This window comes from Sminthopsis crassicaudata, chromosome 4, assembly GCF_048593235.1.
Source record: "Sminthopsis crassicaudata isolate SCR6 chromosome 4, ASM4859323v1, whole genome shotgun sequence".
Taxonomy (NCBI): Eukaryota; Metazoa; Chordata; class Mammalia; order Dasyuromorphia; family Dasyuridae; genus Sminthopsis; species Sminthopsis crassicaudata.
In genome coordinates, this window is record NC_133620.1 from 283,707,863 (window position 1) to 283,727,006 (window position 19,144).

At 34.3% G+C, this 19,144-nt stretch overlaps 1 protein-coding gene across 3 annotated transcripts in view; it reads right to left on the reverse strand.

The window, feature by feature from the left end:
- Positions 1-19,144, reverse strand: part of ZFAND3 (zinc finger AN1-type containing 3) — a 287,184-nt gene that overhangs the window by 38,813 nt on the left and 229,227 nt on the right. For all 3 annotated transcript variants that reach the window (XM_074311034.1, XM_074311033.1, XM_074311035.1), the window contains one exon: positions 1,303-1,470. In XM_074311034.1, the coding sequence (XP_074167135.1) occupies positions 1,303-1,470 (168 nt within the window). The remainder of the gene's footprint in view (positions 1-1,302; positions 1,471-19,144) is intronic.

Below are 19,144 nucleotides of genomic sequence, written 5' to 3' on the forward strand. Positions count from 1 at the left end.
AAGCAATTATAAGAAGTTGGCGTTATACACTAGAAGTGGGTACATTCCCCCAAAACACGTGAATATTTTAAAAATATTTCTGAGGTGTTAGGTAAGCAACTCCAAAGTGTGATTGAAAGACATTAATGTTTCTAAAAAAAAAACAAAAACGTTTAATTAAAATAATTTGGGGAAGAAATTGACTTTTTAAACTAAGAAACCTGGCCCTAATACAAGTTCATTTAATTTGCTACTTTTGGATAAATGACAGTATTCAGTCAACTGTTTTGGCTTGTTTCTAAATCAGAGCACTCAGACTTAACTTCCCCCATACTGGCAGTGGAAGAAAAATCTGGAAGTGTGGGAAATAGGGAAAAGTTGAGAGTAGTTATCAATAGCTAAGTACCAAAATTTAAAGTCACTTGTATTCTATAAATTGAAGAAGGTTAAACAATTTTAAAAACAAAGCACAAAATTTCCAAATTTCTCTAAAGCAGTCTTACAGACAAATGAGAAAACCTGGCAGTTCATTAAAATTTAAAATAGCTCCTGAACAGATACACCTGCTCATTATCTTCACCTTGGTTTTAATCAATGCAATGGTATAACCTTTAAAAAAATTTGCTCAGCAGCTGCATAAACAATAGGACTCTAAATGCTAGAAATCATATTTCTCATTTTTATTAAAGGTCTTCAATGACCTCTAGCATGTTCCTCCCCACCCCCTTTTTCAGGCCTATTATAGTTTCCATCAGGCTTTGGCTTTGTTTGAATAACTTATTTTAAAAAAAGTAAATCTGACAGCCTGAAGCATTATTCAAAGTACAGTCAATTTGGGAGGTATGGCGATTGTGACACAAGGATAGTAAGGACAATAAGAACCAGACCTTAAGGAGAAACCAACAGGGAATCAACAAAGGAAAAATTTCTATTAGAAAGTCTTCCTGTGAGTTCTGTATTCTATGTGGAATGATCAAGACTTTGCAGGAAGAGAAAAGAAATCTATTAATTTGAGTTCTCATAGGCTGGGAGGTCCTACAGTTGATACCGTGAACTTACACTTAGAGAGTTGTGAGATTCCTACTTGTTAAGTTGAACAGTGGCCTCATTCACTAGACAGGACTGTAGGATTGAGGGGAAAGTTTGTTCAGAAGGCTTGTACTGCAGAGCAAGGATGCAGAGCTCTCTCTTTTTTTTTTTTTTTTAATTTTTTTTTGCAACATTTCTCCTCCAGGATCTATGCTTGTTTAGTGTAAAGGGACAAACACTCACCCTCAAGAAAACTTTGGCTCCTACCTCCCACTTAAGGAGAAGGATACTCACCACAACGACATGATCCCAGTTCTTGCTGGACCAGCTCGAGTTTCGTCTGGCACTGGAAGCAGCGGCGCCGACTCTTTTGTTTAGAACGGCCGGCTTCCTCAGGTCGGTCATTGCTGTCCAGTAGCCGTGGCCGCTTCACTGGGGAAGCCTCACTCTCAGACTGTGAATCTGCCCAGAACACAGATGTGGAGATATTGTTAACCCTTGGCCAGTGAAGTGGGTGAGAAATTTAAGGCACTACTTGGTTTTTATCCTAGGCTGTATTCAGAACCCGAACTTACACAAGACAAAAGATTCTGATTTTATCTTACTTCTCTACTCAACCTCACATGACAAATTTGAATCTCTAGGCTTTTCTCAGGGAGGGGAGAAGATGGCTAAATAAAGTTTCAAGGTTAAAAACTTGAAACAAAGTTTGTTATTAAGTCAAGTCTTTATGAAACTTGGAAACGTGAAAACTACTGGATAATAGCAGGGAATGAACACAATTTCTTCTTCCCCATCCCAAACCCTTACATAACCTTCAGTATTTGCTGTAGGCTACTCAATTGGCTCTAAAGATCTAATGGAACCACATCTTGCACATCTCTGCACACCAAAAAACCCCAGCATAGTGTCTTGCTTTTACACTTGTATTACTGCTGGTACCCTAGAAAAATTTTAGCATTAATCATCCTATCCAAAAGCATATCTACTGTGTTCACAAAGTTTACAAAGCATTTTACTCACACAACCGCTAAGTAATATTAATAAGTATTATCGTTCTTATCACATAGGCAAAGATACAGAAGAAGTGCCTTGTCACAAATGTAATTTAAACTTCAGATATTTTGACTATTTAATTCTAATGAATAGAATTCTAATAGAATAGAATGAATAGCCTCTTTTTGCCACTTTTTCTGATTTGGGCAACTAGGTGGCACATAGAGTGCTGGGCCTGGAGTCAAGAAGACCCATATTCCTGAGTCCAAATCTGACCTCACACTTTGTGACCAGGAGCAAATCACTTAATCCTCTTTGCCTCCATTTTCTGTAAAAATGACCTGGAGAAGGAAATAGCATGTCACCCTTGAATTTTTGCCCCCAGAAAACCCAAATGGGGTTCATTATGAAAAATGCAACATGACTGAACAACATTTTTTGATGGTACATTTTCTTTTTTGGTTAAAAAAATGCTAAATTAGATGTTTTTACTTCCAAATACCTATATGCAAATGATGAAGCATTTAATATTAATACCTCAAATTCACTGGAAATTTTACATTATTCTACTATTGTTGGTCTGCTAAACCTGAAAACAGCAAATACTCAGTAATGAAGATGTGCTTGTTTCACATTCTAAAGTAAAAGGCTTCAAAAAAGTGACACTGGTATCATGATACTACTAGTAGTAGCTGGTGTAAATCAACTATGGAAGAATACTGAGAACATAAGACTATGCAGATATTTTTTTTAGCCTTAAACAAATTAAAATACAAAAATATTCATTAACCATACAGGCTCCAAACACCACCCACATCATTTAAGCAAAAGTAGTACGAATTACTAAAGTATACAACACCTATTGCAAACCCCTACTTCTTCAACAAGACAATATTACCCAGTGCAGGTATAAAACAGGAAAAAAATTAATTCTGTTTACAGGAACTTTTCCATTGAGAATTTCTATTGTCCAATGTCTCCTTTTAGTGAGTCATCCACCCTAATTATGAAGGTAGTTTAACATTTAATTCTTTTTGAGTAAACTTGAAATTAACTTTATATTTCAAGAACCTTCCCCAAGACTCACCATGCTGACTATAGAATATTGTGTGAACAACTTTCAGGCCCTGTAGTATCTGGCATTGATACATAAGACATACCATTCTCAGCAATTATAAACTACTCCCCCCCATCTCATTTAGTTCCTTCTGTAACACATGACATTTCCCCCTCAATACAAACCCACAATAATCCAGGTTTCTGAAGAAAACAATTGAAAACAAATTTAGTCTCTGTCCTGACTCCCTAAGGGAGCTGCCCAAGGCCCAAGCAAGGATGCCTAATTGTTAATGTGGTGACATAGGCAGCCCACCTTACAAGCCTCTTATAGTTCCTCCCTCTCTTCCTCTGAGGACAACAATCTAAATGTAAATGATTACAGAGCAGCCAGCCAAACAGAATTCTCCATGTATATCCAACATTTCTTTCCAGGGGGCCTTTTTTCACAAACTAGCAATGGTACCATTTGTATTAATAATCTTATTTAGATATGCTTTCTTAAAATAGATGGACAAATTATAGAGAAAAGAAAGTAAGGAAAAATGTGTTTTGAGATAAAGATCTAATGTGGAGAACACTATAATCATTTCCCATAGGAGATGGGGGTGGGTACAGCAGCAGTGCCTGAATAAGATGGAGAATTGGGGGAAGGAAGGAAAATAATGGAAGCCTTCCAATATAATGCTGTTATTTTGAGGAGGCCAGCATGCACAGCACTTGGAAAGTGGGGAAGGAAATGGACATGTTCAAACTTGAAGCCTCTTTAGACATATTAGATAGACACACCTCAAGTTACCCAATGTGCTATCTAATCACCTTCATGTCCTAAGAGATGTGATCAATGCTAGGAAATCAGTTATATTAAGTATAGTAAAGAAAAATGTGGCTAGCTAGCAGATCATGTGAGAAACACCCTGAGGGATTTTAGTGTAAGTTTATAATTTTTGATGTATATGCATCTTAACATAATGAAGATGATCATGATTTTTAGAACAAGGGGAAAAAAGAGTTTTACTGTACTCTGCAATTTGTCAGACCATATCTTAGATATGACAATTGGGAATCATTGTCATTTGAGGATGGTTGAAGGAACTAAGAATATTTAGCCAAAAGAAGAGTTGATTTCTCAACAGGTTACTTGACTTTTTGAGAGATAAGCTGAAGAGATTTCTGATTATGGTAGGAATTAAATTTCCTAGCCTTTGAGATTTCTTAAAACTCCAGAATTATTTAATCACCCCCCCCAATTACACTAAAACAATGTTCTCTTTTTAAATAAACAAGATAGCTACTCTGGGAAATGATATGAAACAGAAAATAATATTATTGTATATAATTAATATTTTGTGTTTGAACATTCATACTTTAACATTACCTGCTACTCTGGCACTTAATGCTGCCTCTTGGCGAGACTCCCCACTGATAAATGAGCCAGTCTAACTCTTTTTGAACCATTATCTAACTTAACAGAAATATGATGATGTGAGTTTTTTATGCTGAATTTTTCCTTTTTAGTTCATAAGTAGTACAGAGTCTACTGGACATTTATTCTTAAGTTTTACCCAATTAATCCAGCACCTAACACCTTCAAATGAGCATGGGCTTCTAACAATTACCTGAAGATTTCCAGCTGAACTAATTGTTCTGCGAACAGGCCTTAAAACAACCTCACAGTCCTGACAATTTAAAGCTAAGCCTGAAATCAAAGGCTAGCACAATAAGGTTTTCAAGCATATGAAAATTTTGACACAAAACAAATGATGTGTAATTAATTGAAGTAGCTTTTTACTTACTAAATTTTAGAGAAACTTTTTTTTTGGGAGGGGGAAAAAGTGAAGGGAGTGAACACAGGCCTATTACAAGATTGCTATTATGGAATCTTTCATTTAGTAGGTTTTCTATGAACTGAATGCTAAGGGATCTCTAATGCCCCCTACTACATATAAAAAGATAAATGATTTATACAGATAAATAGATAATAGATTTATATAAAGATAAATGGTTTATATAGATTTTGTAAAAACATATTTTACACACTACCTATTAAAGGTGACTATGTCACGTAACTTTTCAGAAAAGTAAACCACTCTTGGGCATTTTCACATCATTCAACAATGTTTTAATAATTAGAACTTAATGAAATTATGCTTGCAAAAGAAATTCACATCTCCTCTGCTAATTAATGACACTATATGCCATTGGGTAGGTTGCCTAAATAAGAGAAACAATGTCCAGCACCCGGGCTTCTAATTGCATAATAATGGGCTAAATGATTCAATTATAAATTTTATGCCAATTACCAAATGACTAATCTAAAAGAAAAATCAAAAAACAAACCACAAAACAAAACTAGATAATATTAAAGGCACAAACTATCATTTTCTTTGGAGAAAATTAAAAGAATTGTCTTCCTTTGTCACACTGGAATAAATTTAGAGGGCTTTGAATTTTTACTAACAAATGCCACCGTGGTTACTATCTATTACTTAAACAACAAAATGGGAAGGGAGAGAGGAATGATCATACAGAATGTGTACTTGTAATAGTGAAATGTACACATGGAGAAAAGAAGATGAACGGCAGTCTCTTTTACAGCTCTAAGTGTTGGAAGAAAAAAGTCTTGATGAGCAAGCTCATTAGCCACAGAAAGCTTTAAAGGGTAATTTTTTTTCCCCCAAAAAAATCAGGAATCATGAGTGCTTTCTAAATATAAAGATTTTCACAGAGATCTAATATAGCTAATTCCCAAATGTCTTTTTGTAGATTAAAAAAAAAAAAAAAAACCTGACCAGAAAACACATAATATCTGTATGTGGAGAGACTGGTGTCCATTAATGAAATCACCAACTTACAAAATTGTTCTGATCCCATACCAAAATAAACTAACTTGGGTGTTCATCTTCCTCTTTATTCACTGAATGGGAAAGACAAGATATCAAATCCTCCTAGCAATATAGTGACATGATAAAAAGAAAAACAATCTTGACCTATTTATGATTTTTTTCCACTTTCTAGTCAACATCATATTTTGAATGCAATTTCTCTTAAAACTGGCAATAGTTTTTAAAAATGTATTCTTTTCAAAGAGAAGATTTTTCTAAATATAATTTCCTAGTCAAACTCAGAAAAATGTTCAAAGGTCCATAATTTGGAAACAGTTTAACTACTTTGTGTGAATGCAATAGTTACTTCCTTTAAAATTCTGTTTTGTCTTCACTAGAAATTCTTATTTGTTCTTTACTGTCATTGTTCTTGTCTTTATTACTCATGCTTTCTCTCCCAAATTCCCAAATAAATTGTGTCAGGCCCATCAGAATTGAATCTCAATCTCTCTTAATCTCCTGTCAGTGTTGGAGTTGGCAGCCTGCATACACCTGGGGCTGCTAACCATTGCTGTGGCTTGCCTGACATCTCAGGTGGGCTGTTAGCCTTCTGTACAAGCCAGCACTCACAATTCAGAAAAATGAGTGGGGGGAAAGCCAAATGGCAACAAAGGAAAGAAAATCCTTCTCCATGCCCTTCCCCTTGCTTCTCTCTCCTTATTTCTAAGAAAGAAAGATGAATCTGTTTAATCTTGGGCTCGATGACAGCTTTTGAGGTGCTCAATCAGTTTTTTTTAGAACCTATCACAGTCTCTTGACAGATTGACATTTATGATCCCGACTGCCTGTGCAAACATCAGTAAGAGCAATAATTAATGAACCCTCACACATCACTGCTGTCTCTCCTCAGACCATTTAAAAGAAGCTTAAGCTGTTAAAACCTCTGTCCATGAAGAAAATGACACTCACTGAAAAAAAGTGATAAGACTTCAAAAATTCTGTTTTATAGGCATTTTCTTTCTGTTCTATATCCCTATGCTTGCTTGGTTTACAAAATATATGCAGTGCTTAGATTCATAGCCTTCCTGGCATTTTACACTCTGTTATGAAATTCTTTGGGGAAGAATCTTTGTTACCATTTTTAAATTTTTAATTTTTGTCAAATAGCAATGATTTTCCTCTGGTTTTCACCTCAATGTTTTCCTGTCTCCAAATGAACATATTTTAATCTAGGAACAATATATTGGTGACTGCCATAATATAGGCAAAAAAAAGACTTATGTCTTTGGAATGGGAGAAGCTTGAACACTTTATGGACCTGGTTGTCTCTTTTCATTAAACAGATGATAATGGTGATAGGTTTGGCTTCAAATATTGGTAAGTGAATCTAAGATGTCCTAGATCACAACTATTTTAAAGGTCAGTTCCTCTCAAACCGTTAGACAATGTTACTTTAAACATTAATCATTTTTCCCCCCTAGAGGGATGGAGGAGGGAAGAAGGGCATCCTTTTTTCCCTGAAATTCTCTTGCTAATAAATATATTGGTGTGCTTCCCAGGGAGTTTGAAAGTGTCTTTCTACTGAAACTACAATATGGTAATAATAGCTTCTAACTCTTGCTGCCTGCTAAGCCCTACGATATGTTCTTCCTTTGCTAGGGTCAGAAAACATTAGTAGAGGATACCTGTGGTGCTTCTCAATTGATCTTAATTAGCAAGACAGACATTTGACTCTGCTATCTTGTGGATACTATTAGACAGCTGGGACATATGATGTCCTACTCAATATATTCAAAGGACTGAAGTTTCCTGATGCCTCCTCCTACTATATATGTATTCTGTGACTGTAAGACACAAGGTCTTTGGTTCTTAAAGGGTGTTAGCCTTTTGTTTTGTGGTAAGATAGTTTTAAAGAGCATCAAAAAACATTGTTACCATGAGATGATAATCTTTACTCTTAAGAAGGAAAGTATCTATATACTCGAAAGATATATGTAAAATTTTTGAACCAGGGCCCTCTCCCTGTCTCCCTCCCCACCCCTACCCCCATCCTCCAGCTAAACATGCAATCTGAAGGCAACTTTGATGACTTCACCAGAGGATCAAATACAGGAAAAAGCCAAAGAGCTGGGGGGGAGGGGGTGGGTGTGCAGGGATGGGGGGTGGGGGGGAGTCTCTGTAAAACATAACCAAGACAGGCTGGGAAGGGACCAGGAAGTTCAAACCAATTTTATCCACTTTCCATCATATTTTGGGCTAGAAACATACAGATTATTGTCATCATGATGCTGGAGACTGAATATAGTCAAAGCCAGGTACAGGTGTGTTCAAGTTCTTATCTCAAAGGCATAAAAGAAAGAAATTCTATTATTTAAAGTACCTTTCCAGCAACAGAAGTTTTAGGCAAGTTTAATCAACTTAAGTCTGCTTCTTCCCTTACCTTCTATACCTCAAAATAATGCAAGAGTCTAGATGTAAAGAACCTTGGGAAGCTGTTTGTACTATATAATATCTTGCGGTTGAATAATTTTTCCACTAAAGAAAACAACTAAGATACCAACACACAGGCCGATATTGTAAAGTTTTAACTGAGGGTTTGAAGGGATGCAGTATTTTGATAGTACTGAATATCCCAATACAGAAGCTCCCTTCCACTAATACAGGTCAGCAATTTCTTTCTAGTGTTAAGGCTAGAAAGTTGCCTGAGGAACTAAAAAGTCAATTTATCCACCATTACAAAATGATCCCATAGTTAATACGAATCAGAGGCAGGGCTTGAACCCAACTCTTTCCTGACTCTTTCTGTTATTTCATTTTATTTCTCTTAATTGTTATTAGAACATAAACTACCACTACCTTAAAGTCATCATTTCTTCCCACTCCAATGAATTCCTTCATTTATCCTTCTTAAAGTCTCTCAACCCACCCAGCATCAAACCCATGTTAATGTATATGCTTGTCTTCTGTAATGTACATAATGTCTTATGCCTGTGAGCCATACTTTTCCTCCTTCATATCTTCATATATTCTCTCCATCTTGTCTTTCCACGCCCATACTCTTTCAAGAAGATTTTCTTCTTTAGATCAAAAATAAAAAAATCAAAAAGTAAAGAAAACTTCAAATAGCAATTATGATTATGACCCCATGAACATATATGCACCCAAAGGACACTTTTCTGTTCCTAAAGGAACAAATATTCTCATAAGATAAATAAGTACCTAAACCATAGATGGCAAAAATTGTGAGCAGAAAGAACACCAAAATTGGACTCAAAAGATCAAGGTTTAAATACAGATTCTGTTAACTAGGTCTCTATTATATAATGGAGAAGTTGGGGGTAGTGGGAGGAGAGATGGTGGAAAGTGGAGAGTGAAGAGGGAAAAAGACTAAATGAGATCTTTAAGATCAAATCACATAAAATATAAAATGTTTTAACAACTTTTAAGTACTTATGTAAATGAGCTATTAAGGGTCTCTTCAAACTCCTATGACTGTGACAAATATTTGTAATGTATATTTAATATCCGTGTGTTGCGTGTGTGTGTGTGTGTGTGTGTGTGTGTGTGTGTGTGTGTGTGTGTTTTTCCAGGTCAGGAATGCAGTTTCACATCTTCAACACTGAAAAATTATTAATAGTTATTGCTTATTTACCATATTCTGCACAAGAAATCTTAGTAATGTATATACCAGCATTCATTCAATGACTCAGAAACAAAGATGTCTGGATAACAATGGCTAATTATTGCCCTAAGCTGGTTATTATCACATAAAACTAGTGAAGATTTTCTCTCTTATAACTAGATAGGAGAAAAATACTTGACTAGTAGTGAAAAAGAACAAATAAACAAATGAATGAATAAAAGATAAACAATTACAATTACATAAAAGAGCTTTTGCAACATTAAAACAATGTAGTTAAAATAACTACTGATCAGAAAAAAAAAATCTTTACATTAAACATATGATGAGAAGCAATGTGGAAAAGGGAAGATTCACTGGCTATGTGACCTTGAACAAATTACTTAAGCTGTCATCAGTTCCCCAAAAAGCTCTTAAGAATGTAAATTGTAGAACTGCAGATCTGTGTCAGAAGACTCTGTTTACTAGGAATTATACTACAACATTGAAATCAGAGATTTGGACCACCACTTCCCTCCCACCCTATCCCCAAATCTCTTTAAAGAGTTCAGCACAAGAAATTTAAAAAGAATTGATACAACTATATAAGATTTTAGTTTCACTCCTCAATAGTTAAGTGCTCAAAGGAGGCAGTTTTCACAAGGAAAAACAACTATCACCTGAAAAGTTTTTCTAAATTATGAATCCTATATATACATATATGTTTATTAAAATTAGTAGGAAATATCACTTTTTAGTCATAAAAGTGGGAAAAGATGACAAAAGAAGGAAAAACTTTATATTGGTGATACTTTGGGGAAACAACTGTGTTAATGCACTGTTGGCAGAAGATTGATCTGGACTATTTTAAAATTATACATTAATAATTACCAAATTATTTATATCTCTTGAAGCAGTGGTCCTTATATTAACTTTAATATCAAAGAAGTATATGTTAAAAAATATTCATAATGGCAATATTTGAAATTAGCAAATTTGAGCTAAAAGTTGGGAGGAAAAAACACAACTGTGATCTAATGTGATGCTTAGAAAGCAAGGTCCTTGAGGGCAAGTGCTCTTTTGCCTCTTTGTATCCCCGGAACTTAGCATGATGTCTGGCACATAGTAGATGATTAATTAAATCATGATATGTAGGCTGTCTCAGAAGTTTACTCATGCAATTTATCTTGTAATGGTATTAAATTGCACTAAGACTCTTAAGACTTTTTATATAAGTAGAATGGATACAACAATGTTGTAAACAATGTTCCGATATGAAGAATTCTAAGAATTATTGAAAATTATTTGAAGAGACAATGAAAAAAGCAGATGCCAAAGAAGAATATACCCAGTAGACTTCGAGTTTAAGTGATATTATTATTCTGGGAACGAAGATGCTATTATACTCACCTCATTAAAATATACATTTTTCCATTTTCTTAACAAAGGGAAAATAAGAGTAGTTCAATCAGATACGCATATTAAACACTTGTGCTGTCTGACTGAAAGAGTTATCAAGAATAATAATTTGTTATTTGAGTATTGATGCTTATTAATAGTTTTCAATTAATTTATCAGTAATGAAAACAAATTCATCCTCTCTCTTCTAATGAATTTAACACTTTTTGATGAAGGGGTCCTAGGATTTCAAAGAACTTTTAATAGAGAGGCCACAAGTATTTTTTTTTTTTTGCATAGTTAAAAAGTTTTTCCAGGCTTTTCTGAAATCAGTCTGCTCATGATTTCTTATAGAAGATACACATCCAAGTAGAAATGCTGCTAGATCAAAGGGTATGCACAATTTGATAGCCCTTTGGGCATGAAGGAATAAAAAGTTTTAAATAAATCCAAAACTTAACTTACTGTGTGTGACTCTGCAAAAATTTGGGAAGCAGGTTTACCACAAATGTAAAACATTGCATATAGTTATTTACATATATGTAGGTCCTACTATGCAATAACCATTGTGCTAAGTGCTAGAAGAACAGAATACATGGGACTACTGTCTATGAAAGAAAAAGACAGACACAGATGGAAATTTAGGCTTTGTAAAAACATGTGTCTTGGTTTAAAAAAATAAAAATAAAAAGGAAATTACTTTTTATATGGCATTATACTAGAGTTTAGGGGGGAAAAAAGCCTTATTTTCAAGGAACTTATATGCTACTGGGAAACAGCAAGACAGCAATTAAACTAAATACGAGATTACGAGAGAAGGAAGAAAGCTCTAATTACTAGGGGGATTTCCTATAAAAGGTATCACCTGAGTTATCCGAGTTTTGGCCAAATAAATCTAAGATGCAGAGAAGTAAGAAAACTGAAAAAGGCAATTGGACATTAAGATATCATTAGCCACTCAATATTTGTCATGCTTGATATCTAAGACATTTGGGGAATTCATATAAATATATGAAACCAAGAACTATTTCCCAATAGGTAAGTGCCTAAAGGAAACAAAGTTCCCAAAATAAGTACTGCAGGTTATTAACAATCATATGAAATCCCAAAAGGAACACAAATCAAAAAACAACTCAGATTTCAGGTCGTATCTGTGTTGCTGGAGTTGTGAAACAGTTCTGGTAGACAATTTTGGAGTGGTGCCAAGAGAATGATAAATGTGCATACTTTCTGAACTCAGAGATCCCACTGTCAAAAGCATAGAGACAAAAAAGTCCCGTATCTCCCAAACACTCACAGAAGCACTTTTTTTTTGTGGTAGGAAAGAATTAGAAACAAAAGTGGGTACTTCCAAAATAGGAAGGGATAGATACATGACTTTAATGAGAAATGCTACATATAATGAATGTATATAAACAATGAATTCAGAGAAATATGAGAAGATACACAAATTGCTCCAGCAAGTAAAAAGAACCAAGAAATAATACACAAAATGACAATACAAATGGACCCAATTAAAGGAATACTGTGTAATTATAATGACCAAGGTTTAACCTGGAGAAGAATCTGAGAAACAAATTTCTTTCTCTCTTTATTGCAGTAGCAGTAACTTTAGCTTTTGTGACCCTTATGGAGAAAGTTGCCATTATCATTACCATCACCACTAAATGCCAAACTGCCGCCAGTGATGGGCAGTTAAGCCAAAAGATTAGGAATAGAAGGATTACCCCTCTCCCAACCATTGATCCTACTTCTAACCTGGACCAAAAGCCAGAGAAGTAACCCTCTGGAGATACCTGGCACAACTGCTTCTAGAGAGGTGCTACCGCATCCTCCTTCCCAGAATTCATGGTTATTGAAGATCCTGGAAAAAAGTTTTCACTACCAAAGCATTTGGCATTTTCAATCAGTTCCGCATTAGAAAGAGATATGGCATTATCAATAGAAATGGAATTAAGATTCATTGTCATTTGTTTTACCACTGTATCCTAAGGACTACTGGAGAATTTGCAGGTGAAAATTCCTATGTATCGTTACCATTTAGTAAAGTACCTTGCAAATAGTGTTTAATAAATGTATATTTTTTCACTCATTTACTTTTTTCTAGTTTATCCTACAAATTTCACTGCGTTATCATTACTTTGATTACTATGATTACGTCAACTAGATAGTAGTCCCTCTAACAGTGCAAATTGTAATACATTCATGCCTTCTCATCTCTAACTTGTAGAATGGTTAACCATCTTACTACAGATCTCCTGACATCAACTGGGTACCAATGAAACACACAAGGTTGTCATCTGTTATTTTTAACTATGTGATCTAGTTACCTTCTTTCTGATTACACATCTCTGGTTAAATCTTTCACACCATCTTTTAAATGTAATTCTTCTCTGACAAGTTGTAGCATTCTTAATCATAACTAAAAATGTAGATCTCTTGAGAGTCCCCTATGGGATTAAAAATCTGATACTTAGGAGACTATGATTCAGAATTATATAGATCACTGGAAGAGTTGTGTTGTTAAAAATAATAGTTTTTACTTCAGGGAGAAGCCTAAGTTCACTAAAAGCATTGCATAATTTCCCTCATGCAATCTATCCTGACTTCTTATTTATTTCTAAAAGAGGAATATAAATAATGAGAAGCAGCACATTTGGACTCAAACATCACAATCCAATGTATTATAGATAAGAGCTGAGATGATACCAAAGAAAATGAAGAAAGGAAGAGAAGCTGGAACAAATAAAGTATATAAAAAGGGAAGTGAATTTTCAGGGCACTGAAGAGCTGAGTTTTCTTTGAAAGACATCCAACATCTGCAAAACTCAGTGACATTATTACAACTTAAAAATGCTTCAGAAAAAAGTAATAACTACTGACATGAAAGAATGATTAACTCCGATATTACAAAAAATGTTTGAAAAAACAGTAAAAGAAGTGCTACAAAATTTCATCAGGAAGAGTGAAAACAGAAAGAAACTATAGACCAATATTCTTCCCCCCCCCTTTAAGGCTGGGGTTAAGTGACTTGCCCAGGGTCACACAGCTAGGAAGTGTTAAGTGTCTGAGACCACATTTGAACTGAGGTCCTCCTGAATTCAAGGCTGGTGCTCTATCCACCGCGCCACCTAGCTGCCCCCTATAGACCAATATTCTTAATAAAGATTGATGCAAAAACTTTAAATACGATTTTGACTAGGTAAAAAAAGTGACATCACAAAGGTTATGCATTATGATCATATTGTTTTTAATACTTTTATACTAGTTTGGTATGAATGGTTCAATACTGGGCAAACAAAATATAACTGCATTAATAACAAAAATATTAACAGATAAAAGTTTTCAACAATATGACTAAGTTATTCCATTTGAAAACACTAGAAAATATAAGTATAAGTAGTTATTTTCTTATTATATGCAACAATTATCTAAAACGGAGTCAGAATTTTCTGCAATAGAAATGAATTGGAGCATTTCCAATAGATTTGAAGTAGAGTAGAGTAAGGACATCCCATTACTATTATTATTAGATATACTGTTAGAAATGCTAGCTCTACAGAACCAGAAGATCACTATACACTTTAACAACAATACTATATGAAGATATATTCTGATGGAAGTGGATATCTTCAACATAAAGAAGATCCAACTCACTTCCAGTTGATCAATGATGGACAGAAACAACTAAACCCAGAGAAGGAACACTGGAAAGTGAATGTAAACTGTTAGCACTACTGTCTATCTACCCAGGTTACTTATACCTTCGGAATCCAATACTTAACATGCAACAAGAAAATTGGATTTACACACATATATTGTATCTAGGTTATACTGTAACACATATAAAATGTATGGGATTGCCTGTCATCTAGGGGAGGGAGTAGAGGGAGGGAGGGAGGGGAAAATTTGGAAAAATGAATACAAGGGATGTTATAAAAAAAAATTACTCATGCATATGTACTGTCAAAAATTTTTATAATTATAAAATTAATTTTAAAAAAAAAGAAATGCTAGCTCTAGTTATTAGACAAGAAAAATAAATTGGGGGAAAGCACATGAACAAAATTACCACTTTTTCCAAATAATATGATGGTTTGCTTAGAAAATCATAATGAATTGAAATAATTAGCAATTTTAGGAAAGTTACATGATATGAAATACATAAAAATTATCAGCAATTCTATATTTTACTAACCTATTATGCTATACAAGAAATAATGAAGATGAAAGTTTCCCAGATATTTGGGAAGATCTGTATGAACAGATGTAGAATGAAATCATGCAAAACCAGGAAAACAATTCATATGGTAAAAACAATATTATGAAGACAAACAACTGTGAAAGACTTTAGAATTAGATAAATGCAGTGGCTCAACCACAAGTGCCATCTGCTGGCAGAAAACTGAAGGGGTTCAGTATGCAGGTTTAAACTTTTTCTTTTTTTTGTCTGAGGGATGAAAGGGAAGAGAAAAGATATTAGTTTGAAGGGATATGAGAAAGGGTTTTGTTTTTGTTTTTGTTTTTTTCCTTAATGGTATATGTTTATAATATTTGCAAGTAGGTAGGGTGGTACAATGGATACAGAGGCAGTCCTGGAGTCATAAAGACCTGAGTTCAAATCTGGCCTCAGATACTTGCTAGAGCTCAGTGACCTTGAATAAGTCATGTTTGTCTCATTTTCCTAATCTGTAAAATAAACTGGAAAAGGTAATGACAAACCACTCCAATTTCTTTGTTTAAAAAAGGTCCATAAGGAGTTGGACATGACTGAAAACTAAACAATGACGAAATATTTACAAGAGGAGAAGGGGGAGAGGTGGAAGAGATGGTCTATTTTAATTGACTGGAAAAAGTTAATTAAAAAAATTGTAAACCCTTATATCTAACTTTCCTCTTTTGTACAAAATTTTTGTGACAGTATACATCCCTGATCAAATCAGATTATGCATGTTAAGTACTCTATAAAAATTTAAGCACTACATGCTAGATATATTGCAGTCTATACTATATAATATATCATATCATCTTTATAATCACATAACTAAAGAGATAAACACAGGCACACATAAAATCCTACAATTATTGCTTTTTGATTATTACAAAAGCATTTGAGACTTGGTAATATAATTAATCATCTTATAGATTCTTTTCCAATAAGGTACGCACATGTCAAAAATCTCTTAAAAGACCAAAAGAGATGATTTTATACATTGATTTTATATAAAAATCTACTGGCTTCCCTGATTTCCTTTTAAGTCTCAATTAAAATCCCACCTTCAAAGAAACAAAAGAGTCTATGTCCCTTTAATAAAAGAATATGCTGTATCAGTTTCTCTCTTTATATATAACAATCCAGGTTGACCAAAGGGCATGTGATCTCCTGAAGATTATGTTCTGTATTGTAAATGGCATTTTGTCCTCAATAAATCTTTCTTTTTATAATCTGCTTGGGAATTAAAAAATATGCTAAGGCTTTGATTTTTTAAAAACATACATATAACATCAATATAGAAAATAAAGTAAAGATGTAAAACAGAAAAAAAAGATGAAGTTAGAGAGAAAGAACTGGACCTAAAAAACTGCATAGCCAAGTCTTTTTCTTCGTTTCTTCAACTAACAAATGACCAATGGAACTACAAGGGTACAAAATATTTTCCAGTGCTTAAGAAATTTGTGTGCTGCTTAAGTTTAGTCAGAAAACTCACATCTGTAACAACTAGAAATCCCTTTGTCTAAAGGAACATACAAGCATAATAAAGTTTCGTGAAATACTTACATATTCAGGTCTATTTACACTTATGCTTGTGAATAAGAAGACAGCTGATATCTCTACCAACTCTCTTATATTCCTCATTTATATTTTAAAAGCACCATAAGGGAAGGAGCAGTCTTTCTATAGCATTAGACTTTTATATTTTAACCACAGTTATAATATATACAGGTACCCCAAAATATGTGATGACCAGGTATTCAAACTGAGCCTGAGCCCATTTCTTATAGAACATTTCTGAATGAAATGATGAGTAGTAAATTGGGGCTCTAAGCCGAGATGGATCAGCTTTTCTCCTCGTGGTCTGATTAACCTCTCTCCTTCCCCAAAGTAACCAAGGGCAGGTTCAGTAGCAAATGAATTTGCTACTCTATGCTGTATCAAAATAAAGTCTTTATTGATAGTAAAGAGATAGACAGGCATTTGGCCTCCAGAAAGGCCAAACTGCCTGGCAAGGGGACGCCAGTTGACAGACAAAAGGCAGGTATAGACCGAGTGCAAAGATTCCATTTTTAGAATTTCCTTTTATACATAACTAGGATCATAAAACAACGTTTGCACAGAGATGTTATCCAAGAGGTTCTGGAGATATTTTCTTAATCATTTGTATCTCAAATTATCTTCTTTAACCCCTCCTCAAACAAGAATTTCCTGTTAATTATTTTTATCTTGAACTATCTCTTTTTTTTGACCTTATCAGAATGAATTATAAAATGAACTGTCAATGATACCTCTTTCCTACTAGACACATTTATCTGGATAGTACTTTAGGGATGTGTTTGGGTAATACTGATCTGATGGCTAGAGAGCTTAAAAAAGAAGCTTTTTAGGGAAAAAAAGAATAATTTTAGTGCTAGCAGTCTCCCAATAATATTTGGGGAACACAGCGTTCCAAGTAGCCCTTTTTTGGTTCTGAAAAGAAGAGTGATCTGCCAAGGGTTCATCCTCTCTAGCCATATATATCTATATATCTTCTGCCATGAAGAAGTATTTTCCTGCATGGATGGTTACACAAAGGTATAAAAACAAACCTTTGTATATGTCTTATTAAAAGACACTAAACTTGGAACAGAAGTTTTTGCAAGGGTCAATGTTGAAAAATTATCCATGCATATGTTTTGTCAATAAAAAGCTATAATAAAAAGACATTAAACTGAAATACACTAATAACTCCCCTCCAAAAAGACAAAACCAAATCCCATACCCTTTCATGTAAACCATCTCACCCATGTATAGTTTAATTACCCTCCCAGTGGGTGTTATGTCTTTATGACTTACAATGCAAGCCTCTAGGGTAGGGGTAGAATCTTCTATGTTTAGTACTCTGCTGGTACACAACAACAAAATAATAATAATGAATATCTCTATAACAGATGACAAGTTGCTAATGATGGTAATCTTGCAATGAGATACTGTCACCCTGTGGGTTGCTCTATCAGCTTAATGTAAGGGGAAAATATGTTTAAGCTTTTATATTTTGATAAAAAAAATCAGCTTGAATGCATATTTGAATAGATGCTAAAATTAAATAGCTGATTTGTTTTTAAACTATTTTTGTTTCTAATTTAGCTGCAGCTAAATTCAGTTTCTCTTTCTAACTTCCACTTGGTTTCTTCCCATAAAGATGTAGCTTTTAAACTCCAATCCTCATTACTCTTAGTGTATACATATCTCCCGAACCCAGCAGATGCAAATTTTTTTTTTTTTTTTTTTTTTGGTGGAAGGGGGAAGATTTGGACCTGTGAGTTCTTTCAGGTGAGGAACATCTCATATGGAAAAATATGTCCAATAATGCAGATTGGTAATTTATAACTTAATGTCTTGAGAGTTTACATGACTTAACCATGGACAAATAAAAGATATAATTATACATCAGAGAAAGGATATTTAATTCTGACTTTCCTGAATACTCTTCTTTCCCCCAGGTAAATGGAACAGAGACAGAACACTGGTCCTGAAATCAGGAGGACCTGAATTCAAAGCCAGCCTCAGACATTTAATAGTTACTAGCAGCATGACCCTAGGCAAGTAATCTTATTTCACACACACACACACACACACACTACATATTACTTTACTCTTAAACTTCTATATCCTATCCTAATTCTATAGACTTGAGGCAATACTAATGCAATATCTGAAAGAACTCATTAGTGGAGGAGAAAAACTATAAAAACCAATGAAATTGCATTTCTTCACTCCTTCATTCAACATTAAGTACCACAAAGTCACACAACATTACTCGCCTTTTTTACTCAAAGTATTCTAGGATCCGGCCAAATTTGCTTTCTGTGAGTCTCACATGATCCTAATTTCCTATGTCTGTGCCTCTGCCTTAAATATTCCTCACATAGGGAATATACTATTCCTCCTCCTCCTCATCAACTCACAAAACCCAATACTATCTTTCACATGATGGCTTCACTGTTCTATCACCCACTCCAAATTACTCTGAATTTAACTATTTGT